Source organism: Harpia harpyja, chromosome 1 (genome assembly GCF_026419915.1).
Source record: "Harpia harpyja isolate bHarHar1 chromosome 1, bHarHar1 primary haplotype, whole genome shotgun sequence".
Classification (NCBI taxonomy): Eukaryota; Metazoa; Chordata; class Aves; order Accipitriformes; family Accipitridae; genus Harpia; species Harpia harpyja.
In genome coordinates, this window is record NC_068940.1 from 100,301,533 (window position 1) to 100,327,343 (window position 25,811).

Consider the following 25,811-nt stretch of genomic DNA (forward strand, 5'->3'; position numbering starts at 1 on the left):
GCAGATAATCTCTCCAATACTTTGTTTGGTTTGTTGTTTTTCTTGATATGAGTTTGTCCCTTGGTATGTTTGTTGTTCAGTGCCTTTTGTGGACTTAATAACCATGCTGTATGGTGGGAAACTGTTTCTACTTTTCCAGTCTTTGAGAAATTGCAAAGGGCAAGTTAGGTTCCCAAAGGGTTTTTTTCAATCAAAAACTCTACCATTTGGTTACCAAACTTAACCATTTCTGAAACCTCTGGCTTCTGTATTGCTTTCTAACCCATTTTCTTCTTTTTTTTGTTTTTTTGTAAGGCTGTGCTTTTATTTCTTGCTGGTGTTAAATGAAGTAATCTACCAGATTGCCATCTTTTTTAATAAGCATGCAAATAACTTTCTCACAGGTGTCTGCTATTAGCTTTTATTTTAGAAAAACACACTTTTCTTGGTCTGTTGTTTTATCAAAATTCTTGTGCGTCGTAATACTTCTATATTGTCTGTTGCTGACTGTAGCAAAAATTTGTTCTTCAAATTCTCCTGTATTTTTAAGCATGGAAGATAAGCATCTGATAATGGAAGGAATGTTGTACTATGGAAGGAATCTGTTGTACTATGATTCTTGATAATGACTTGACTCCTATAAGCTAAGCATCCTGAGATGGGCTGAGGGAGAAATTGGTTGTAATATTAGAGGTGTCCTGATCCAGTTTGCACTTCATTTATTTTCTTGATGCATACAACTTGAATTGGAAACAGACAAAGTGCTTTTAAAGATAAAAGTTTTTCAGTGGTCAAATACTTGATAATATCTGAGAAGTACTATGCATACTACTTAGTTTCCTTCTAATGTCCTTCAGGAAGCTCTCATTTAAATTATTTTGCATCCTTGACACCTGCTTTCCAGTGTAAATGGCTTTTCTCCAGAATCGTGTCAGATCTTTTTTGGAGTCACTGCCTGTCTCTCTCAGGTAAGAGGTGAACCATATTTCAGTCTATTCCAACGTACAATCATGTGTGCTATGCTTTGTTTTTTTGAGGAGAGATACCAGTTTTTCTGTTGTACTATGACTTTTTTTCTGTATGTTGGGTGAATTATCACCTACGACAGTTTTTCACTGAAAATGAGGGCATGAACACTTCAAATTGTGAACATTCAATCAGTAGTTTATCTTATATTCAGCTGTATGGTGATTCTGAAATGCAGAGTACACTAGACTATAAAGTCTTTGCTCCTCTTCCTCTATTTCTACATTAACACAGTATTCAGTCAACGTGTTTTACCTACTTATGCACTGAAACCTTAACAAGGGTGCCAGTGAGTAAACTGGCAAGGTGGGGCTTCAGCAGCTTGTGTTCATTGTCAGCTGTATAGATCTGTGACCGGTGTGTGTGTGCAGATGGACAGGGTAAGGCCCTAGGTGCTAATGGAATATATGTGTATATGTGCTTTAGACTTTTAACAAATTATTCCTGTAATACTGTCACTAACTCTGAATGGTAATGACTTGAATACATGTGGCTTTCTTGGCAGGGGAGGGGGACATTGCTGTGGCATAAATTGCTAGAAATAAACACATGTGTTTATTATAAACATACATAAACACAGGCTATTAATTTGGTCTACATGTTAAAATTCTGTTTAATGAATTTAAACAGGTTGTCTAAGAGAAATAATTCTTGTTTGCTTGATCACTAACTTTTTTCGCTTGTGGAAAGCAATGTATTAGTGTTGAGTTTTACAGGAGTGAAGAACTTTCTTTTCTCTGTGAAGACTAAAAAATCATTGTTTAACGTCTTTTCTTGTTGCGTCTCTTTGTCACCCTCTTTTCTCTGTAACTTTCATGCTAATTTGGTATTTAAAAGTGATAGGTAATACATTAGCTAGACTTGTAAATGGTATGTCATGAATTGTACTAAAATTCCTCAAGCAGAAGGCAGCTGGTTGCATAGAACTAAAAGGCTTATTTACCTTCCTTTTAGGTTTCATCTGAAGACCGAAGTACGCTGTGGGCTTTGATTACTTTTTATGGAGGGAATTGCCAGCTGAGCCTCAATAATAAGTGTACTCATTTGATTGTGCCTGAGCCAAAGGGGGTAAGAGTTTATTACATGTACAATTCTTCTTGTTGTAGCTCTCATTTGCTTTTGAATAATCAAAAATTTTCCATCTCCCTGAAGTTAGGATTCTTAAGACTGTTCGTTAGTCCTGAACAGCTAAATTCAACGCAATTACGCATTGCAGCTATTCAGTTTGTATTTATTTTCTGCATGGCTTTAAGCCTGATTAATTCAAAAGATGTCTAATTTCATATTGGTATTTGTATTTCTAGTTGAATAAAGCATTTTATTCTTTCTTCTGTTTCTCTTAACCTAATTTTGACATGTTATAATCATTAGTGATTTGTAAATCTGTAGGTACAGAATCAGTGAAGAAAAATGAAGGACAAAGTTGAGAAATTGTGTAAAATGCCCTTTGATGTTGTGAGGGAGGAAAGAATAAAGAGCAGAAGGAGAAACAGGGGGTTTTTTTCTTTTTTTGTTTCTTTTCCTTAGAAGAGAACTCTCAAAATCCCTCAACTCATTCCTCTTAAAGAGAGATGGTAGGGTAAACATTATGCAGCATTCCTGTCCAACTGCTGATAAAGTAGTCATACTTCAAATCATTCCCATCATAGAATATCTCAGGTTGGAAAGGACCCACAAGGATCATCGAGTCCAACTCCCTGCTCCTTGCAGGAGTACCTAACACCAAATCAGATGACTAAGACCATTGTCCAGATGCTCCTTGAACTCTGACAGGCTTGGTGCCATGACCACTTCCCTGGGGAGCCTGTTCCAGTGACCGACTACCCTCTCAGTGAAGAACCTTTTCCTAATGTCCAGTCTGAACTTCCCCTGACACAGCCTCATTCTGTTTCCTTATATCCTATCAGTGGTCACCAGAGAGAGGAGATCAGCACCTCCTTCTCCACTGCCACCATTGAGGAAGCTGTAGACTGCCTCAGCCTTCTCTTCTCCAAGCTGAACAAACCAAGTGACCACAGCTGCTCCTCACAAGTGTTGCCCTCAAGACCTTTCACCTTCTTGGTCGTCATCCTCTGGACACACTCTAATAGTTTGATGGCCTTCTTATATAAATTGAGGCACCCAAAACTGCACACAGTACTCAAGGTGGGGCTGCACCAGCGCAGTGTAGAGTGGTACAATCACCTTCCTTGACTGGCTAGCTATGCTGTGCTTGATGCACCCCAGGACATGGTTGTCTCTTTTGGCTGCCAGGGCACACTGTTGACTCATATTCAACTTAACCATCAACCCAAACACCCAGATCTCTTTCTGCGGGGCTGCTCTCCAGCCTCTCGTCCCCCAAGTTGTATGTATAACCAGAATTACCCTGTCCCAGGTGCAGAATCTGGCACTTGCTGTTCTTAAATTTCATACGGTTGGTGATTGCCCAGCTCTCTAGTCTATCCAAATCTCTCTGTAAGGCCTCTCTACTCTCGGTCCACAGCTCCTCCTAATTTAGTATCATCATTTGACTTCCTACTCCCATGTAGGAGGTCAAACGCTGCTGTCTTTATGCAAATGGAGAAACTGAATCAGAAAGATCAGGTAACTGGCTAAGGCAGCATTAAGCACATCAGAATATCCTCCTCTACTATAGTGCTAGTGATTCTTAGGTTATAATAGTTCACTGAAACCTCATGAAGTGTTCAGTACTCCTCTTTCTGAAGAGGAAATATATTTGTAATTGATACAGTGTGTGTGTTCAGAGACTGAAAATACTTAAAACGATTTGAAGCTCACTTAAAAATGATTGCTTGGATGCTTTTACTTAATGTGGTGGATGGAGCAAGTTTTTGGGTTTGTTTTTTGTGTTTTATTTTTTGCCCTTTAATAACATGAGCACATTTCCATCACCATTTTTTAAAATTTCAAGTAAGTGGGAGGGGTCACAGGGGTTAGTTATTTGAATGTGAATAACTCTAAGATCAGGTTCTATACACTACCTCCTTACATAAATCTGTAAAACTTTGTCAAGTTTCTAATGCTGTTTTATACAAAGCGAGTATATTACTGTCCCACCAATGACCCTTTTCATATTTTGGAGTTAATGGAAACTATCTAATACTAAGATAGAGAAAAACATGTGGCTAGTAGGATGACAGTAAACTTATGCTTGCAATACATAGCAAAGTGCTTTAGAATAAAACATGTGCTGACAGTGGGAGAAGAGAAAGTGTGGACGTGGGAAATGCTTGCTTTTTCTTCCCTGTTTCATTTAAAACTATAAGAAAATTTGTAGGGTTGGGGGGGGGGCAGATTGTTTCTTGGGGTTTTTTTTAAGTGCATGATCTTTCTTCTGTGGAAGATTTAGAAGGGTGTACCAAACACTACCCTAGTTGTCTCCTCCATCACAACAGAATGTAATGCTTGGACAAAGAGCTTTGCTACCTAAAACGGTGTTTTTAAGAGGCAATGATACACATTTAAGAAGTGTTGCCTTAAATCATAAGCTTTTTAGATCAAAGGATGTTGTCTTGAGCTTGCCAGTCAAGAAACTGAAAAAAACACATAAGCATTTCATATCTGTAGGATAAAATAAATATTTAATTTATTTAATCATTGAATGGGAACAATTTTATAGGATGATTACTTAAAATGCTTCTAGTCCTGCTGCTCTGATATACTGTTATAAGGGTATCTGCAGCAGTTTGTAATGAGAACAGTTTTGGCACTAGTGAAAACTTAAATGATTGCTTTGACTAGACACAAGATGATAAAACAAGATTCTTAATAATTCTCACTACAAAGAAAGAACGAAAACTCCTATCTGCAAATAAACTTGGTTTCATCTGTAATCTCTTTATTGTGTATGAATGACAGTTTCATTGTAGGAAATAACTCTAGAGACTCATTAAATTAAATTAATTTCCTTTGAATCTGCTAGTTGTTAATTTATATTGTTTGACATCCAAAGAAAATCCCAGTTCAATCACTTTTAAATATTAGATCCTAATATTAGTTTCAAATGTTCTAAAGAAAGTTTTCTTTTTTTTTCCCACTGTCTTGATATTTGTGAGGGGTTTCTATCAAAGAGGATGTTAGAATAAATAGAGCACTGATGCTGTGTCTATTTCTTAGGAAAGGAAACAGTGATGTTTTACTATTTGTACATGTCTTGAAATGATAAGGAAGGAGGGAGGGATAAAGTTTTCTACTCTGTCAACTTCGTAACCTCACATTGAAATCGATTTAGCTAATATTTGCACGAAAGTGTAACTTTCAAGTTGAAAGCAACATTACAGTTTGCAGCTTCTGAGAAGATGTATGGGAGATACCCGACCGATTTCTGATTTGTATTCCTCCTGAAATGCATTTTTTTCAGTGATAGCCTTGTAAATATTTGTCTCTACTTCATTGTGAAATTCTGATTTTTCCTAAATGCTTTTTCATGGTGGTTTTTTTTTTGTTTGAGTTTTTTTTCTTTTTTTTTTTTTAGTGGAAAAAAGGTAAGTATAAACTGTATTTAGACTCACCTTAATGTCCACCTAAAAATCAGCTGCATCTTAGTATTGACTGTGATGTTCCTAGCTGCTGGAGTTCTGAAGGCTTTTTCAGAACAAAGTTTCATGACTGTCAAATCCTTTGGTGATTGGGTTTCGGAAGAATTTGGGTAGTGATGTGTTTGCAAGTGAAAACTTAATCTTCTGCAGTTTTGCCTTATGAGTCCTTTATTTTGTAAATGTGGAGGGTTTTGTTTTAATCTCTTGGAACTTGTGGTTACGCACAGTAGTATAGTTTGTCTTGTTGGTTCTGGGAGAGATCACTTTCTGTTATTGGACAGCCTCTTGTGATCTGCCTCTCCATGCTTTAGTCCTGCCCTCAAAAAAGTTATTTGTGGTTTTTTGTCTGTAAATAAAATCTTTTTTTTTTTTTCCCCCCCCCAGGAAAAATATGAATGTGCTTGTAAACGGGACAGCATTAAAATTGTGACACCGGACTGGGTACTGGATTCTATAGCTGATAAGATTAAAAAAGAAGAGACTCCTTATCATCCTCGTTTAATTATATATGAGGAAGAAGAAGAGGAGGAGGAGGAAGAAGAAGAAGAAGCAGAAAATGAAGAACAAGATTCTCAAAATGAAGCTAGTACTGATGAAAAATTATCAAGCCCAGCATCTTCTCGAGAAGGATCACCTTTGGGTGATCAAGTTTTTTCACCAAAATCTACTACTGCTGATAAGGCAAAAGGGGAACTGATGTTTGATGATTCTTCAGATTCCTCTCCAGAAAAGCAAGAAAGGAATTTGAATTGGACACCAGCTGAAGTCCCACAGGCATCCGCAGCAAAGCGTAGGTTGCCTCAAGGGAAGGACTCTGGGTTAATTAATTTATGTGCCAATGTCCCGCCAGTGCCAGGTAATATTTTGCCTCCGGATATGAGAGGCAATCTGATGGCTTCAGTACAAGGTGCCCAAAGTTCCGATCGACAGGAAATGATGGCTACGTGGAGTCCAGCCGTGCGGACATTAAGGAATATTACTAATAGTGCTGATATTCAGCAGATTAATAGACCATCAAATGTAGCACATGTAAGTGTTGGATTGTTAATTTATAAGATATTGGACTTTTTCTTAGGAACTATGGTATCCAAGAACTTCAGTTTCCTTTTTTTGTTCTTTAAATGTACAAAGGATTAAAAGTTCCCTATATTACTTCGAACTTGTGGCCAAATTAGTAACCTCCCCGAAATAAGTAACTTCATTCCTAGCAGGTTCACAGAAGTAAGAATGCATTTGGAAAAAATGTGTGAAAGAGTAAAGCTGTGTTTAACTATAGCATGGTTTAGAGTTTCAGTACTGGTTTCCTGGTAAGAGCAAAAAAAAAAAAAAATTTAATTTAGAATTATTTTTCTAGTTCAGGAAACCTGATTTCATACCCTTCAAGCTTTTCAATCAGTGCAAGGAATTATTTGTGCTATAAACACATAAAACTGTGAAATTGATTGTTCTCACAGTAGGTTCAGTTCTATACTGTGTTGTTCTGCTGGGCATCATTAAGTTGTTACATAGTAGAGTCAGGATTATGATACAGAAGTCCTAACTTAAAAGTTCTTATGCCACTCATATAGTTGAAATAATTGCAGCTTTTCTATTGAATTTATTTTTAGAAGAAAATAAAAAGCAAGCAAGCATGCATTGAAATAACTTGCAGCATTGAAATTCTTAGATGTTCATGGGAAGGGAACGTGAGAAAAGTAGGTGCTATAAAATGTTAGACATATCTTTTACTTAGATAATTGCACTGGTGCATTTATTTGGATGTTCATCTGATGGTAAAACTTTCAAAGGTGCCTGAATAATAATAGAAGCTTACAGCTAGTACTTAAACACAAAAAGTAGTCACTCAGAAACGTTGGTTCTTTGTTGTCTATGTGAATTCTGAATATGAAATAGAAATACAGGCTTCATTTTAAAACTGAGTCTTAGATTCCTCTTCTCAGTGCCTTGAATTGTTTAAGGACTGAGACTTCTGGGTAAGGACTGAGCAGAACCACCAACGTCCTGGTTGGTTGGCCAGTGCTGGTAAGTTGGCTGATGCTTTCATGTCTGAACACCACATCTTCTACAACAAGTCATTGTACTATCAAATATTCCTTAGTGGTGTCTGTGTGGAAGTATTTTTCTGTAAGCAGTATTCATAGAGCTACAGGGCAGTTGATGGTATCATGCTTTGGCTAGACTTTGTTCTCCAGAAGTCTGTTGGATTAGGGACTTGACTATGGTGTGCAAGGACTGTTCTCAAGTACCATATCAGGCTGCTGTGTAGGTTGCCTTGCTAGCTCCAGCACATGCAGAAAAGCTTTGCATCTTAGAATTGTGAATCCCTCTGGCTAGGTTAAATTGTACTTTGTATCCTGCTTGGGTACCAGTCTTGGGTGGTTTCCATGTCTTGGTGCACAATCTTGGAAAGTTAGTGTTTAATTTGAACCTCAGATTTCTGCTGAATATCAAGATCTGTAGTAATAAGGCATTTTGCAGATACGAAGTTATTTTCTGAATATAGCCCTAGGATACTTTTGAAAGTTTTATCCCTTTATTTTGAGATATGTGTCCTGAAGCTTCTGTAATTTTGACTTTTCGGACTTTTTGTGGAGAGCAGCATGAAGACCTCTCCTCATACTGAGCCACGGAAACATTCTTTTTGTGTATGTTATTTTTAGTTATTGAATGTTTATACTGTGGTGCTGTTTAGACATTAGTGGTGGGTGATGCATTGATAATTGTGGTTGTAAATGTATGCTATACCAATAACATCAAAATTACCTAGATGAAACCTGAGGTGTTTTGAAGTGCATTGTAAAAAACAATTGAGCCACCTCAGATTAAGAGTTGATGGACATCTCATTGAAAGCATACAGTTCATTGGCTTTGTGTTTTAGTGATGTGCTTTGATTCCTCTCTCTCGCACACACACATCGCTGAAGTTTACACTGTATGTGATGAAATAGTGTGGGTGAAGGAAACAAGCTTTGCAGGATTCACCAAAGCTGATTTCATGTTTAAAAGACTTTATGAATGGCGAGTCTAGAGTTTCCTATTGCTCCTTCTAGTTTTTAATAGGTAGTTTATATTAAAACATTTTAATAAATATGTAGAACTCATCCTAATCTGTTGGGAATTTGCCTAATTTTCCCTTTTCTGATGCTTTAAAAACTCACTTGCTAACTTGTGTCTGCTTAGTGTGAAATGATTTTTCCCTTAACAGTGAGTTAAACATCTAAAAGTGAAATTAAACTCCACATTACTTCAGCACTCTCTATAAAGCTAAAATCTATTGTTCTTAGTATGGGTTTGTTAGTTTTTTGGGTTTTTTTTTCCCAAGTAACTATTAGTGCTCAGCAGATCAATGTTTTTCTTTGTATTTTGGGATTCAGTTTAAAAAACAGAGCTAAATATTCCTGGATTGGTTCAAAAGAAAGCAAGGTTGTGTTAAGTTCCCATGTTTCAAACAGCACTAATTAGTAGAGCCATTATTAGCAATTTTTAAGTTAAAGAAAATAAGACTATGGCTAAACTTTGAACTTAATGGGCCAACAGGATTGTAAAATGAATATTACAGTTGATTGAGTTGATCAATGTAATTATTTAATATAGTGTTAATAGTCATAATGCTATTGGAGATACCATCAATAGTAAAGGGATGGGTTTTAATGTTAAATTTTGCTAAAATGTGCATTGCCTTATATTAGGAGCCACGTGTAGCTCCACGCTTTTCTATGTGCAAGTCTTGTCTTTTCATTTTGCTATTAACGGTTAAAGATTTTTGTTTAGCTCACCAATGTATTTAAGCAGTGTTCTTTTCTTTTGAGAATCGTATTTTCCCAGTAGTTCTTTAAATATTTTTAAACTGAATGACAACAAAAAGGTCACAAAACTAATTTTTGTTTTCTAGATATTACAATCACTTTCAGCACCTACAAAAAGTTTAGAACAACAAGTAAATCATAGCCAACAGGGACATCCAAATGCGGTGCTGTTTAGTCAAGTGAAACTAACACCAGAGACACATTTATTACAGCAGTCACATCAAGCACAGCAGCAACAGCACCATCCTCTTTTACACCTTCAACCTCAACAACTTATGCAGCTACAACAGCAGCAGCAGCAACAACCCCAGATTTCCCAGCAGTCTTTCCAACAGCAACAGCCTCATCAGTTTTCACAACAGCAACAGCAAGTTCATCAGCAGCACCAGTTCGCACAGCAGCAGCTTCAGTTTCCACAGCAGCAGTTACATGCTCAACAGCAGCTACACCGACCTCAGCAACAGCTCCAATTTCAACAGCAGCATGCTTTGCAACAGCAACTTCATCAGTTGCAGCAGCAACAGCTACAGCAGCAACAGTTGCAGCAGCTACAGCAACAGAATCTGCAGCAACAACAGCTGCAACATCAGCAGCAGCAAATACAGCAGCAGCAATTGCAGCAGCAGCATTTACAGCGATTACACCAACAGCATCAGCAACAGCAAATGCAGAATCAGGCAACACAACACTTAACTCAGACATCTCAAGCACTACAGCATCAAGTTGCAGCCCAGCAGCCACACCACCAGCAACAGCAACAGCAACAACTGCAACAGCAGCCGCTTTTTGGACATGATCCGGCAGTGGAGAGTTAGTAATTATTGCCTTCTAATCCTGGAAAAAAGTGGCTAATGACATGACATAATGTGGGTTAGAATATAAAAAAAATAATGCTGCGTTTACAGTATGGGATTGTAAGGCTTAGAAATACCATTCATGGCTCAGGACCTGTTTTACTAATTTTTAGGCAAACAGATTTAAATTATAACTAAGGATGATCCAGAAATCTGAAAAGCATGAGAGCACTGAGAACATTCTCTTTTTAAATATACACTTTATGCCCCTAGCATATAAATTATACTATGAGAACAGTGTTAGACTATGCATACCATAATTTTTTTTTTTTTTTTCCTTTGGAAGAAGGGAATGGGGAAGCTTTCAAACAGCATAACAACTGGAAAGACAGCTTAAATTTTGGAAATACTAGTAAATTCATGAGGGTTCAGTATCAAATAGAAAGTTGTCATACCTTGTTTTGAATTCTGTCCATGCTAGTAGAACTGAAAGCTTTTTGATTGTTTTGACTATTCATAGTTGATCTGTTTAAAAGAGTAAGTTGTCTTATGTTTTCCTTTTGGTGCCCCTTCCTTCTGCCCCTTTAGCCCCCCTTCTTCCAGAAAAAAAGCACCCAGAACAAAAACAAACCCTGGGCTGAACTGTGCCTTTAGATGTGGCTGTCACCTTTGAAATTTTGGATCCTACTTTTTCCAGAGAGATTTACTTCAGAATTAACTGAAGTTTATAACCTGGTAATAGGAAAGATTAGTGTAGCAAATATGTTCTGAGATGAACTCTTCAGACTTGTAAATATTTAATTTTTTGTTCTTTTATTTGCCAAACTATTCCAGTTCCAGAAGAGTATTTCCTACTGGGCTGTGTCTTTGCAATTGCTGATTACCCAGAACAGATGTCTGACAAACAGCTGTTAGCGACCTGGAAACGGGTAAGATTCTGCTGTATTTTTAAAAAACTATGGTAACATAATGTCATAGTAACTAAATTCTAGAAGAAATCATTGGAAGTATTTCAGCACTGTTCACTTTTCTTTAGGCATCCTTTTGTGTAATGTTTGTGTTACAACCTAAAAACCATTATTCAACTGCAGCTGACCAGAAAAAGTGATAAAAATGCTCTAGATGTGTGCAGCCTGGTTGAATTGGGCCTTGTCAGAGCATGAGCTAAATAAGTTACAGCCTTAACTATTTCCCGCCTATATATGTTTTTAATCAGGCAGCTCTAGTGCAGCAAATGTAATATAGCATTGCTATCTATCTTTAACTTTATTGTATAAAAAGACTTTTTTTGCATATAATTTTGGCATTTAGTAGCCTGTGAGGTATCCACCTGAGTGAATAAGATGGAAGAAGAGAGTGTTTCTATTTTTTGCCAACTTCTATTTTTCAGAAAAATCTGATTGTATCCTTTCCTAAATGAGAGGACTTTGATGTTCTTCAGAAACTTCTGATGGATTTTATAGTTGAATTTTCCCTACAATTTTGCATAATCAAGTAAGCTGTTGACATTTTTAACAGCACTTGTGTTTATTGCTGAGATAGAATTGAATAGTTCATGAACAATTGTTTAATAGTTATACTGCAAAAATAAACGTGAGAAGGGTTATTTTTGTTTGTATATCATTATTTGTTTTTTTTAATTGATTCTAAAAAATAGACTTTTTGTAGCTCAGTGAAAAGGTGCATATTTAATTTTGTTTTCTCCATTTTTTTTTTCAAAAATATTCTTAAGCTAGATAACAAACTTTTTTGGGGGGGGTAACTCTTCAGTGAAATGGTGCTAATGGTGGCAGTGTCCTAAAGAGTAGATTTTCATGTCAGACTGTTTGTTTCATAGGGTAATTTTAAAATTGTTACATGCATTAGAAGTTCTGGGTTTGTCCTCTTACCAGATCATTCAAGCACATGGTGGGACAGTGGACCCTACCCTTACAAGCAGATGTACACATCTTCTTTGTGAAAGCCAAGTCAGTAACATGTATGCTCAGGTAAGCAAACTAGTAACTTGTATTCATGCATGCTTTCATTTTATTATTAGAAAGGTAGGGCTTTTCAGTATGTACTTCATGCTTAGATTGCAAGTATAAAATTAAAATTTCTCATTATGTGCTTTTTTTTATGATTTGTTGTTTATAGTATAACCAACTTTTGTAATGCATGTAGTAGATTTATTCCAGAGAACACTGAGAAAGATGCTATGAGAAGGAGGATTCTGAAAAAGTAGAGAAAAACAAATGATTAAAAATGAAGCTTTGTATTGTAGAAAAAGTATTTTGGTTTTTAAAAGCTGTTTATGCATGTCTTCATAGGCTTTAAGAGAGAGGAAGAGATGTATTACAGCACATTGGCTGAACTCAATCTTGAAGAAGAAGAAAATGGTACCACCTCATCGAGCGCTTCATTTTCCAGTGGCATTTCCGCCAGGAGGAAAGCCATGCTCTCAACATGTAAGAAGAAAAAGATTACTTCTAAAGAATGCTTGCTTCCTTACATGAGCAGCATTAAAGTATAGCTAGAAAGTGTTTACTCAAAGCAAAACACACATTTCTTCTGTCTCGGAAGAAAAGCTTCTGTTAAGGTCCTCTGTTGATCTGTTGCATGCTATCGGGTGATTCAGAGTGCTTTGCAAATCTTACTGAGGGGTGAGGAGTAACACCGGTGTTTGTGAATTATTCTCTTAGAAACTGAGGTGCAAAGATTATATAAGTTATACGTAGCAAGATGGGAGGAATCCAAGCTGCGTAGATTATTTACTAAGAGCACGTTTAACAGTATATGCTTCGTTTACCATAACCCAATATCTTCAGGGGATTTTTTGAGGGTTTTTCTTTTTCTGGGTCAATACCTAGGAAATACCAGAAAAGGAAGCCTGTGCAGTTCATCAGAGAATAGGAGGTCACAGTTCCAGTAGCCTGTGCAATGAGGAGCACTGGGGAAGTTGAGTTTTGTGGGGTTGAAAGATAAACTCGCAGTTGAATTGGATGCATCTTGAAATACACTGTGCAATGTAAAATAAGGTGCCAAAGTATGTCTTGGCATTGGATTTCTTTGTGCTGGATGCAGACATACAGGATGACGGCCTTGCTACTAGCCTGTTCTAAAAGACATAAAAAGAAATACAGCTTTGGGAAAATTAGAATATAACAATATGCATGTGAACACAGTGCTAGTAGTAAACGTAATATGTAATGTAATAAACGTAGTTTATTATCAACAACAAAATTGCTGTTGCCTTTTTCCTAAATAAAAGGAGAGAATGGCAAAAATGCAAACTTGGCAAGACTAAGGATAAGAACAGAAGAAGTGGAATTACAGTTCATCACCTATGATCAGCTAGCACAGTTTATTTGGCTTCATGGCAGAGTAGAGCAGAGCATTCAGGAGACTTTTAAAAGTAGAGTAGGGCAAGTAAGCGTAAGCATTTCTCTGTCTTCCTGAATATAAACAACAGCAGAAGAAAGAGGTGAGATGTGCAAGAAGAAAACTAGCTGTGAGCTCTTTCATAGTAAAACTCTAGTCTTTGTAAATGAGAAAAAGCTGACCAGTAGAATGAAAATGACTCTTCCTGAGTCAGAACTAGTGCTAGAAACCTGAAATTTTTATGTATAAACAAATCACTTTTAAATTGTACTTTATGTATCCTACAAGCCATGTTTTAATTAAGTGCCTATATGCCATAGTTATGATACTGCATATTTCATTGTAACGTAAAAAAGTTAGTAACAGAAAAATACTTTCAGCAGGAGTGTTCTGTAAGTACCATCTATGTTCAGTTATTTGTAACTGTCTCTTTCTATCTGTAGATAATCTCTGTGACAGGATTTGTTGATAGTGACAGAGATGACCTCAAACTAATGGCCTACCTAGCAGGTGCCAAATACACAGGCTATCTGTGTCGCAGCAATACAGTTCTCATCTGTAAAGAGTAAGTGGTTTATCTCTGCAGTACTCACGTTCTCAGTAGCCTATTGCCAGTTAGTGCTTATCTGAATGTGAGGTGCTAGTTACATCTCATTATAAGAATGTTAATTTTAATCGTTTCTGCAATTTGATAGCAATAAACTTAGTGATGTTGTTTCTTGAACTAAATTACTGAACACTGTTACGTGATAAATATGGCCTTCTAAAGACAGGCAAAAGAAAAGTAATTTCTCGTTTTACAAGTGATGCTGACTGTTGCATCATCTATAAGTAAAAAATTTTTAATTTTTTTTTTTGTAATAATTGTTTTAAAATGTTGGAGGAGGGAAAATTAAGTTAAATCCAGGTCTAACTTGATTCCATTTGGGGCAGAAATTCTCCCCTAATTGACTTGTTCTGGCATGTAGAACAAAAGTACTTTTTCAGAGTATCTAGAAATTGCTATTTTACCTATGTCATTGAAATATATTTTTTTTTCTTCACCTCTGAACAATAAGGCCCAGTGGCTTGAAATATGAGAAGGCTAAAGAGTGGAGAATACCATGTGTAAATGCGCAATGGCTCTGTGACATACTGCTGGGAAATTTTGAAGCTTTACGGCAGATACAGCACAGTCGGTATACAGCATTCAGTCTTCAAGATCCACTTTCTCCTAGTCAACATCTAGTTCTAAATCTTCTGGGTAAGAGTTTCAGTCCCAAAATCCTGTGTTCTGTAGCATTTATATAAGTACCTGTTTAATCAATAGAAGCATGTGTCATCTGTTGTTTATAACTTTCCAATGGTTTCATTTTTGTTTTGTTCTTAATTTCCTAGATGCTTGGAGAGTCCCATTAAAGGTGTCACCAGAACTTCTAATGGTACGTTGAATTATTGTATATATACCGCTATTTTTATAAGATTACTCTTTAGTGTTTTTAATGTGCGAGCACATGTGTGTATGGTGTGAGCAACATGCCAGAGGGGCTTACACAGACCCGTACTGAACCTCCTGGCGGTACTTCCTGGTAGTGTTCTCTCTATTTTATTTCAAGAAATCTGAGAAGTAATCTTTTGCAGAACTAAGAAACTGCAGTGTGATACACAAAATCAAGTTACTTTTGAGGCATCTTGGGCTAGTGCTTCACTCTTCAATTTTTACATCAGACCTGTAGAAAGGGCTTAATATTTTTTGAGTCAGTACCTAACACTATCTGAAAATCAGGCCACATAAGGGTTTTTAAGGCAGAACACCCAAAATCAGTAAGAGTTCTGTTAGAAAATTGACTAAATTTTAAATAGGATAGGTAATGTAAATTAAGGGTGGAACTACTTTTTATCCTCTCATTGAAATAGTCTAAGAACTAAAACCACTAATACTATATATTTTAAAATTTAAAAATATATCATGCTTTAAAAAGTGTAGTTGATAACCCTGGAAATAACAGCAGTGTAAGCGAACAATGAAAAACGTACCTTAAAAAACATTTAATAAAAAACATTTAATTTTTGTCATGTCGTGTATTCTGTGAAACATGCAAAACATGAGACAGGTGTAAGAGCTGAGGTGGAAACTGCAGCATATCTTCTGAACAGTTTCCTTGTTCTGAATATGTAGAAAACTATTTCAGTTTTTGTATTGTAAATTCTCTTCCCATTTCAGATTTACACTTGATAACTGTTTTCACAGTGTCTGTCTTTACGTAGGTAAATTCCAGTTTGAGCTAGTGAGATTTCAGTTCATTTGTACAACAGATGACTGTCAGATAACATTTTATATTGCACAGAAACATTTTGCCATACCTCTTGTGTTCTGGATCAGGTGTTATCTCAGTTGTTTTGTATGCTCTTCAGAAAAGAGGACCTCAGTAACTGTCATAACTTAATTTGTACTAATACTTTAAACGGGGTCTGGGCACTATTTGTTGTTTTAATGCCTTTCCGCTTTAGAAATAGCCACTACTGTGTTCCTGGCCATAAGTTTGAAACATTCTTCTTTTAGACCGCTGTGGCATTGTTTTGTGGGGCTGTAAGAAACTAATTTTTAGGAAATTAAATGCTTTAAAAAAATTGTGTACTTCATATTTTCCTGAAGAAGGATGCATTCTACTAGTGACAAAATAAAAAATCCTTGAGGAGATTCAGTATGCACTATTAGTACTTAAAATAGCTTTTAACTAACTCAGTTTTGGGTTTGTTACCACCACCTCTTGGGTCCACACTGCAGTTGAGCTCATCTTAAAATTGGGCATGGGCCGCCTCCATGTGATTCAGTCAGACCAGGTGGTGGTCCCTGTTTTGTCTTACGTAGCAAATGGAGAGAACTTAGGGGTCAGAAGCCGAATTTAGTACCTCCCTTTCTGTATTTACTATATGGTGACCCTTCTTGCCCATGTGAAGTGAGAATCTTGTAACTTAGATCGAAAGAGACTTCTGGAGGCAATCTTGCCCAGCTCCCCTCTGGATGCCCACGTATGAAGAATATGATTTGGTAACAGAAAATGCTGAGGTTGTGGAAGTGTCAGACAAGGTACTTCACTGCCTTCACAGTAGGCATTTCTATTTGTCTTGGGATTTAAAGCATGGGGTCCTCTTTTGAGGACAGCTGTCTGTCAGACAGTATTCATGTCATCTACCTTTTGCATTTTCATAGTTGAAATGTCTATCAAAAGATGAGCGCATGTGCTTTTCTTTCCAGCTGCTCTTACTACTGATTGTCTATCATAAAAACGCACATCCCTGAGTGTAGGGAACAAACCCCTGTGGTCTGTTCCTCCCAAAGGACCATCCTCACAGCGAGGCTGGAATAATGCTGCCTGTCTGGTCATGTGCCTCTAGCATTCCTCACTAAATTTCAGGTGTAGATTTGAAGGTTAAAAAGGAATAGATGTCACATGCTCTTGCAGCTGAGAGCTGTGGTTTCAAGTTACTCAGGCCAGGGAGAGCCTAAAAGCTACATTTCTCTACCCCTGGGCAGATGCTCTAGTGGCTGATCTAGTACTGGGGAAGTGGGAGTGCTTTATCCAGTGAGTACCTGAGCATCCAATGGAGCTTCTGTTGATGTAGTTAGGGAACTTGAGTGTTTAAAACGCAGGTGCCAGTATTTTCTGTTGATACTTGAGCACCTCAAAGAATATTGTAATCTTCATGTATTTAACAAGTGGTCAGGTTTTTCACTCTCTTATTGAATTATTTGGGATTTCCATTGGTGATTATCAGCTTTATTTAAAGGAAGAAAAGTCCCACAATATTTTATTTGGTGTACACTTAAATGGTTACATAACTGTGGAGAAGCTTTGGTTAATGCTCAGCATTTGCGTTGAGTCAGTTGTGTAAGCAATAGGTGCACCAGTACGCATTCAGTAGCATGTCTTTTTCATTTGTGTTTAATTTTCTTTGGTATAGTCTCAGAATATTGGTGTATAGTTTTCCTCTTTCAGAATAGAAGTCTGTTACCTTGTTTAATTCGGATGTAAACATGTAGATGATCTAATTTCAGGGTGTGAGGTTGCCTTTGAAACCAAAGCAAAATGAATCCAGTCTTCAGCCATCTTCCAAAAGAGCAAGGTAAGAATGGCGGGCAATCAGTGTCAGTAGCCCTTAATTTACTTTTGCACAGAAATGTCAGCTGGCCATCAGTCTGGTTCCATCCTTTGCCCTGCTAATTGAAATAACTATCAACGTTTTTTGTATATTGCAAGTTACTCAACTGGCAGGAATAAAATAATAACTAGAGAGTGAAATAGTAAGATAATTGGGAGAGAACAGAAACAGAAGAAAATGTCCTGTTCTCAGCATCGCAATTTTTTCTTCAGAAGAAGATTGATCGTGCCTAATTCTCATTCATCTGAGTACTTCCATTGGTAAAAATTGTAAGACTGTGCTTGTGTAGTTTTAAAATACTAATAATACAACTTTGGGCCCAAACTTAACATTCTGCTGTATTTCACGTACTTGGTAGGATTGAAGACCTACCACCACCTACTAAAAAACTCACCCCAGAATTGACGCCAATGGTGCTCTTCACAGGATTTGAACCTATGCAAGTTCAACAGTACATTAAGGTGACTTTCATGCTTATCTCTTGTGAACTACATTGAAACATCTGTTAACTTTTCTTGATGTTAAGTTTTTGCTAAGACTTACTAGCTTGCATCTAGTGGATAAAAACCCATGCTTACTGGCGCTGAGGTTAGAGTATAGATATATGTGAAATGAGTTTTATTTGGTAACCGAACTTTATGCTTCTGTGGTACTTGTTTTTTATTCTCATATGATTGCTTTAAAAGCAAGAAGGCACTTCCCACATTTGTTTTTATATCAGCAGACTTCATGATCAAATTTAGGTGAGAAGATTAGTGATGGTTGTACTGGGTAAGGCCCAAGATTCTTATAGTGTAGTTGATATCTGTAATGCCAAAAGGAAAAAGGGGTGGTTACTCAGTATCACCAAAAATACATGTGGAACTAGTGTATTTAAAGAATACACGTTTTTCATGAAATACTTTTCTCTTGAAAAAAAAGACTGGCAAAATTAAGTTTGCTGTAGCTATAGTGTATATTACACCTTCCACAGAAAAGAGCAAAATTATTACATTTTCTGCTTACTTAAATGTAATAGCATGTTTTACTTAAAAAAAGATTTTAATTTGTATCCTATAGTTATTTCATTGCTTTAAAAAAAACAACCTCAACCCAAAAAACTGCGGAAGCAGAATGTAGCTTTCAGTCTTGCCAGATGAAATTTGTGTCTCTCAATACCTGGATTTTCAGTGGCTGTAAATTCTGTCCTTTAATCAGCTTTAGTAAAGGAATGACTGTAATACAGAAATCTCCTATATTTAGTGTTTCATTAGGACCTTAGTTTTATTTGATGGAGATGTTATGATTCTTCATTTTTTCCTACAATTTTTAAAGGACTATTCCATTCTGATTTGTGTTTTATACAACTTTCAGAAATTGTATATCCTTGGAGGTGAAGTAGCAGAATCGGCCCAGAAATGTACCCATCTAATTGCCAGTAAAGTAACCCGAACTGTCAAGTTCCTGACGGCAATTTCTATAGTCAAGCACATAGTAACTCCAGAGTGGTTAGAAGAGTGTTTCAAATGCCAGAAGTTTGTTGGTAAGTTAAACTAGTATCAACTTCTATAGTAACTTTAAGGTTTGTTGATTAAAGTATGTGAAGATGGCATGCATATTTAAGTACACTTCATTGTTTTGACTTCTGAATTCAGTGTCTCTTGTCAGATTTCTAGAGTTCAGTTTTGAAAGCAGAGATTTTAAGTCTACAACAAATCGAACTAGCATAGTTCATAACTGATGTTATGTTTAAAAAATTATACAAGCAGCTACTTTGTATTTCACTTGAGGTAGAAGGTTATGTTCAAATCATTAAATAAAGGTGTCATAAGAAATTATGGGGTTTTTTTTATCAAGTTCTCTTTCAACAGAACATTTTGTTTCTTTTAGTTTTTATTTGATTTAATACAGTTCCTTTCTGTTAAATGAAGTAAAAAAATACTTTAAAAGTTTGCTTTAGAGTTATTAAATAATCGGATGTTGTTAAGAAGTAAGATTGTATTTCTTTCTCATATAGACATTTCCAGATTTTTACCTATGGTTATATTACTTTTTAAGCCCCAAATACTTTTGGTTTCAATAATTTTTCTAAAATATAAGTTGTAAGGAACTAAGCCACCGTTGGAAATACATACAAAAATGCATTTAAATAATGAAAGTTAATTAGTCTAGTACTGTAAGTCTGTTGGAAGATACCAACTTTGTGTTTACACTGCTTTTATGTTGACGGCTGAAAAGAACAAAATAGGTGGTTTTGGTCTTTTTGACAAGGATGTTGGATCTGAAGAAAATCTTCTTAAAGGCTGATTATTTGTTTTATGATTGTTTTATGCTTTTTATATAATTTGTTTGTAAGGAGGAATTATGTAACATTGCTGCCTAACCATGACAAAGACTTAAATCTATGGAGAATTCACCAATAAACCAGCAAACTTTTTTATAAATCTGGAGAAAGCAACTTGCTTGGTTCAGCCTCAGTGAACTGAGAAATCAATCCATTTGAAAGCGGTTAGAAGATAAAGTCTGGGGATTTAGAAGGATGACTGTTTTGGTCTAGTACTTGAAATAGTTTACTTGTCTGCTGAAATTCAGTCAGTTTGTAGCTAATAGGCTGCCTTCACTTTTGTACCTAGTAAAATGATGGAAAATAGGGCAGTTGTTTAGAAAAGTTGTCCTACTGGTTTTCTTTGTCTTATGGAAGAGTATTAACACTATCCCTTGCAGGTTATCAGAATTGTCCTTGGAAAGACCAATTTGTTCTCCATATAATTTTTTTTTCCTTTAAAATTAGGTGTTTTGAATTAAGTGATTTAGAAATGTGTTTGACACAGCTTTTTGTGGAAAAATGAAGTTAAGACTGAAATTGCATCCCTAATAAAAAAAAGAAAGAAAAATCAGCTGAATAACAGGACAAGGGAAACAGATGGAAAGTTTGCTCTGTTAAGGCTGTGTGAGGCATTCAAGACAGTTTCTAGGCTCCCATAGTTGTCACAGTGATTTGCATTTAAACTTAATCATTCTGCTCCTTTGTTTGTAGAGAATCAACAAATAAAAGTTTGCAAGTTCCTCCAATAAGTTAGAAAAAGGGACTTTACAGGACAGTAGTTGTTGCTAGATACACAAGTGTAAATACACACACAGCTTTATTCTCCAAGTAATCATGGGTTGTCCTTGTAAGACACCTAATAAAAGGCAGTATCATGTTAAAATTAATGAGTGTACCATTTAGAGTCACCCTTCCATCAATATTTTCTGATCAGATTAGATCCTGGGTTATGTGGATGTTTTTGTCTTTTGTGCATTACATCATCAATCTTTTCTTTTTCAGATGAGCAGAACTTTGTGCTCAGAGATGCTGAAGCTGAGGTGCTATTCTGCTTTAGTTTAGAGGAGTCTCTAAAAAGAGCACAAGTAGCTCCACTGTTCAAGGTATGCAGTTTAAAAGGACATTTAAATACTTGGAGCTTTTCAACCGAATTTTTTCAGCATTGGGACCACAGCTTTTGTAGCCGAGGGCAATAAAACAGGCTGGTATATAACATGAAGCATTTGTTTTAAATTTTATTTTTTACTTCATGCCTATTTCATGCCTAAGCATTGTTTGGATGGATCTAAGCCCCCTGAGTGACTGGATCCTGTAGATGTGAACTAAACACGCCCAGTATACTTAACAGTATTTGTTCCCTTACAGAATTTAGAACATTGCTCCATTATTTGTAAAATGCCACTTATGGAAGGGACTCTTTTTTTTTTTTTTTTTTTTTTTTTTTTTTTTTTTTTTTTTTAACACCAGCCTGGTAGTCAAAGCACTTGCCCATAAAACTGAGGGTCTGAGAGTGATTTTACACTTCAGCCTAAGGGAGTTCTAGTCTGATTCTCTTTGAAGACTGCACTTACCACCAAGCTGCTTGTGAGGATGGTGCAAGATGGTTTTCGTGCCTCCAGATAAAATTACATTACAGTGCAGAGAAGTATCTGAAGATCCAAGTTGCTAGAGATTCCTTCGTATAACTAAATTTGAGACTTCTTCTTGAGGCAGACCACCTAAAAAGGGTATTTTTACAACTTGTAATGAATATGAATATATGTCTTTTATTAAGTCTAAATACTACATTTCACTCAGTTTTGCAATCTAAATAGCAAAGTTATTTTTTGATTCCTATCTGGTAAACAGAGGTAATCTACTTTGTGATCTGATCACCTGTATCAGTCTCAGCCAAGTAGTAGGATAATTTTTGTCAGAAAGCAATACATGGGCTGTTAATTAAAAGCTGAAACATCTTGGGGTTTGTTTTTTTTTTAAACCTAGTTTGACCAGTGGTCATTTGAAGGTTTCATGGTTGTTATTTTACAGGTGTTGAAATAGGCACACCTAAGCTGTTCAAATTTCTCAAAATTGTGGGTTTGCCCCTCCAGGGAAAATGTCAGTGGTAGTTAAGGACAGCTCATCAGCTGATGAATTCATTACCATAACCTGTAATATCTAACACCACCTTACAAAGCCTGTCCCATGATTGTATAAGAGAAGAGTAACATGTTAATAAAACTTCATGTGTTGCAGAAATCGGTTACCAAAATAATGTTTTTTCTTATTCTTTTTCTCTTTTTAGGGAAAATATTTTTACATTACACCTGGAATTTGTCCCAGTCTTTCCACCATGAAAGCTATTGTGGAATGCGCAGGAGGAAAAGTATTATCTAAACAACCTTCTTTTAGAAAACTCATGGAGCATAAGCAGAATAAAGTGTGTAGTGTTGCTTTCTAAAATTTACTGGTAATATCTTACTGTGTTATTCTGAGCTCATGATTAGTTTCTCTTGTTTAGAGTTTGCCGGAGATAATCTTGATTTCCTGTGAAAATGACCTTCATTTATGTCGAGAATATTTCGCAAGAGGCATAGGTATGTATAAGCTATCAATGTAATTTGAACAGTATAGTGGCTGTTTTGATTTTTTTTTTTAAATTATTATTATATTTTACAAGTACAGACATCTTTTGAAGCTTTCAGATAATAATAGAGGAATACATGGTCTGTCTTGCAAACCATGGTGAAATCTGAGCCAGCTGTTTGCTAGGTATTTCTAATAGATGTATTTTATAGCCAGCTCACCATAAACCTCTGAAGGGTATGCTTGAACTTGGGGCTTCAGTCCTGCATGAGACAAGATTACTGTCTCAGTATTCATCAAGTTAGTTAAAGATTTGGGATTTTTCACTGTAGCGATTTTTACTTCAGTGTAGAACCCCAAGACATGCTGTATTTATTAACAAAGACATGCTCGGGGAGGTCTAGTATTTGTGGTGTGATGTGTGTGATGGGTAACAGTAGGGCCCTGGTAGTGGTGGGGCAATACTCCCTTATGCCTTTGCATGAAGAGCAGAAAGGTACAGAATGGCCCCTCCTGACGCACGTGTAGAATGAGGAAGAATGTCCTTGCAGGGTGTAAACTGCATGTTTTTGATCTTTTCAGATGTTCACAATGCTGAGTTTGTCCTGACTGGGGTACTTACTCAAACATTGGATTATGAATCATATCCTTTTTGTGTAAAGGCTGTCTGCTGCTTTGGGAAGTGTGGTTTACTAAAAGTTTTTCTTAATTAGGAACTAATTATTTATAATTTTATAGGATGTATAATGTTTGCTTGATAGGAGGGTAGTTTAACACCCAGAAACCTATCTTAAATTCAAAGTGGAATTACTTTCTGGTAGGAAATACTTCAGTGGAGGTGGGAGACAGGGTTGTCAGAAAGTAATAGTAGTAGAATATTCAAGCAACAGGAAAAAAACTTGTCACTAAGGAAGATACTTGTCATGAGTTACTTGCAGATGAGGAAAATAGCGTTTTACTGAAGAAGATGATGAACCCCGATTTGATAAATGCAGTGGAAGGACCAGTAAGGGTTCTATGTTTTTATGCATGTTTTTTATAGAAGTTCTATTTTGCAGTCATTTCTTAAAGTTGTTCTTTCTTAACAAACATACATATAAATTTACTTGATGGATAGTAAAATGCCTTACTGCTTCGGAATCCTTGGAGCACTAAATCTAGTTGTTCAGCCATTGTACAAAGCAACTAAAACTTCCTGTGGATGCTGTTTTCCAGCTGTTTTCCTAGGGATGATGAGCAGTTTAAAGCAGGAAAGCAAAAATAAACTGCATCTTTTTTAGGATGTGTAATTTTATTATGCTGAAACATAATTTACTATGTTTTGTATTATACTACCATTTTAAAAGAGCCCACTTTAGGTATCATGATTAGCCCGTTTTTAAACATTTTAACGTAAATGGTGGTACTTCAGCCAAAAATGTAATTTGGATGTAAAAATAAAAGGGCTTGCTATCTATTAAATTATGGATGTTGAAGATGAAAATGTTTTGTACTTTATTTTTATTTCTTATACTCTATTTTCTTTTATATTGATATTTTGCCCACATTTTAAATAAATGTACTTTTAAATGTTTTACTCTATATTTTAGTGGTGGTTCATTTTTTTGAATACTGTGCAACAATGGCACTCTGGTAAGAGTAAATTACTCAAATCTTTTTCCAAGCAATGTAAAATTATTTTAAGCTTATTTTACCAGGTATGTTTTAATATATGAAAGCCCAGTGCTTTAAAGGGAAATCGTTGTAAATGTATATATGTGTTTTTACTGAAATGAATAAGCAGCTTGAAGGAAGGAGAAACTACAACCCTACATATTACGCTGTTGTGATAACTTTTGTTTGTATAGTGAGTTTTACTAAATAAATATTAAAAACCAGTCTTCTGATTCTATATTCAGTGGTATTTCCTAATACACACACATTTCTAATAATCTGACTTTACCATTTTTATCAGTTTAGATTCTAGTAGGTGAAAAAGTCATCCTAAAAGCATTTATTCTTTGATCAGCAAGCCATTCAACTCTGGTGGGGGAGTGCAGATACTCAATTATCTGTATAGCATCAAGTATATTACAGCACCTTGTGAACCATTCACGGATCAATTCAAAATGCAAGATAAAAAAATACTTTAAACAATAGCTTATCACACTATTTTTTTCAAGCATTTTGTATTTTTTTATGCAGAACCATTTTACGGGGAAGTTTTTACAAATACAGTGTCATTAAACTGAGGTAAGCTGCTGTTTTTAGCTTATGCAAAACTTTCTACAGAGAAATTCCCAGTTTCAGATCTCTTTTGTGCTATGGCTTAAAACGTAAATCTGCCTGATATTTGACCGCTATTTCTGCTGCCTTTCTTCCCATGCCTCAGTTCAACAAAGTGCTTAAGCAAATGACAAATTCAAGCTGTAGGGACACAGTGGTAGTAAATTTCAAGATGAGTGAGGTCCCACCGAAGTCAGTGGTGTGCCTGTTGCCTGTTATTGCTGGCTCTGGCTTCCTCAGGTATCCTGATTTACTCGTGTATTTGGCATTTCTATTGTAAGCAATAAGGGGCTGTGTGATCATAACAAGAATGGTAACATTTCTGTCAGCGTGACTTTTGGTAAGGTGACAAAATGTAGTACATGAGAATGTTATACTTTGGCTCAAGATGGTGAATCAGAGGTTTAAAAAGGTATAGTACAGGGTGGGAGAAAATGGTGCTTTTTCCCAAATGCCATTTACTTGTAGCGGCAGAGTTATGTGCTTTTTCTTAGTGTGATGTTCAGCTCTCCATAATACAGTTTCCTCTTCATTATGAGATAGATTAAAAAAAAGTCTTTAATGTGGAGACCTAAGGTTGGAAATTGATACCATGATTTTATGCTTTAACTTTTAAAAATAGTAAAAACAGGAGGGACTGCAGTGGGAGTTAATTGTTGGCTGATGAGTTGTTGTGCAAATGACTTAAATTGTTCAGACATGTAGACCTGGCAAGTCTGTTCTCCCTTTACTGTCAATGGAGGGAGAGAATATCTCTAAAACCTGACCTAGTTAAAGACCCCTGCAGAGAGCGCATCTCTTAACACTTTAGCAAACTAGTTTAGTTACCTACATCTATTAGAACACAGAAAATAGGTGAGATGAATCCTACCCTAAAAAACTTCAGTAATGCATTGCATAAATACTAATTTTTTAGTGGGGAAAGAAGTACACTTTTTTCCTTCAAGTACACTTCAGAATGTGTAATACTGAAATTATCTAAATCTGTGTTAATCTCTGTATGGCTTGAGACTTTCTTCATTATACT

At 36.1% G+C, this 25,811-nt stretch overlaps 1 protein-coding gene across 4 annotated transcripts in view; it reads left to right on the top strand.

Moving 5' to 3' along the window:
- PAXIP1 (PAX interacting protein 1) overlaps positions 1-24,396 on the top strand; it is a 36,247-nt gene extending 11,851 nt beyond the window's left edge. The window contains exons 4-21 of one of the 4 annotated variants that reach the window (XM_052806889.1): positions 884-947; positions 1,960-2,073; positions 5,931-6,575; positions 9,439-10,162; positions 10,981-11,075; positions 12,039-12,134; positions 12,456-12,593; positions 13,950-14,071; positions 14,565-14,749; positions 14,884-14,927; positions 17,546-17,613; positions 18,008-18,110; positions 19,003-19,171; positions 20,957-21,057; positions 22,239-22,373; positions 22,455-22,530; positions 23,102-23,161; positions 23,613-24,396. In XM_052806889.1, coding sequence (XP_052662849.1) covers positions 884-947; positions 1,960-2,073; positions 5,931-6,575; positions 9,439-10,162; positions 10,981-11,075; positions 12,039-12,134; positions 12,456-12,593; positions 13,950-14,071; positions 14,565-14,749; positions 14,884-14,927; positions 17,546-17,613; positions 18,008-18,110; positions 19,003-19,171; positions 20,957-21,057; positions 22,239-22,373; positions 22,455-22,530; positions 23,102-23,161; positions 23,613-23,629 — 2,956 coding nt within the window. In that variant the 3' untranslated portion in view covers positions 23,630-24,396. The other 3 variants (XM_052806886.1, XM_052806909.1, XM_052806900.1) reach the window with 3 other exon arrangements.
- Positions 24,397-25,811: the final 1,415 nt, after the last annotated feature.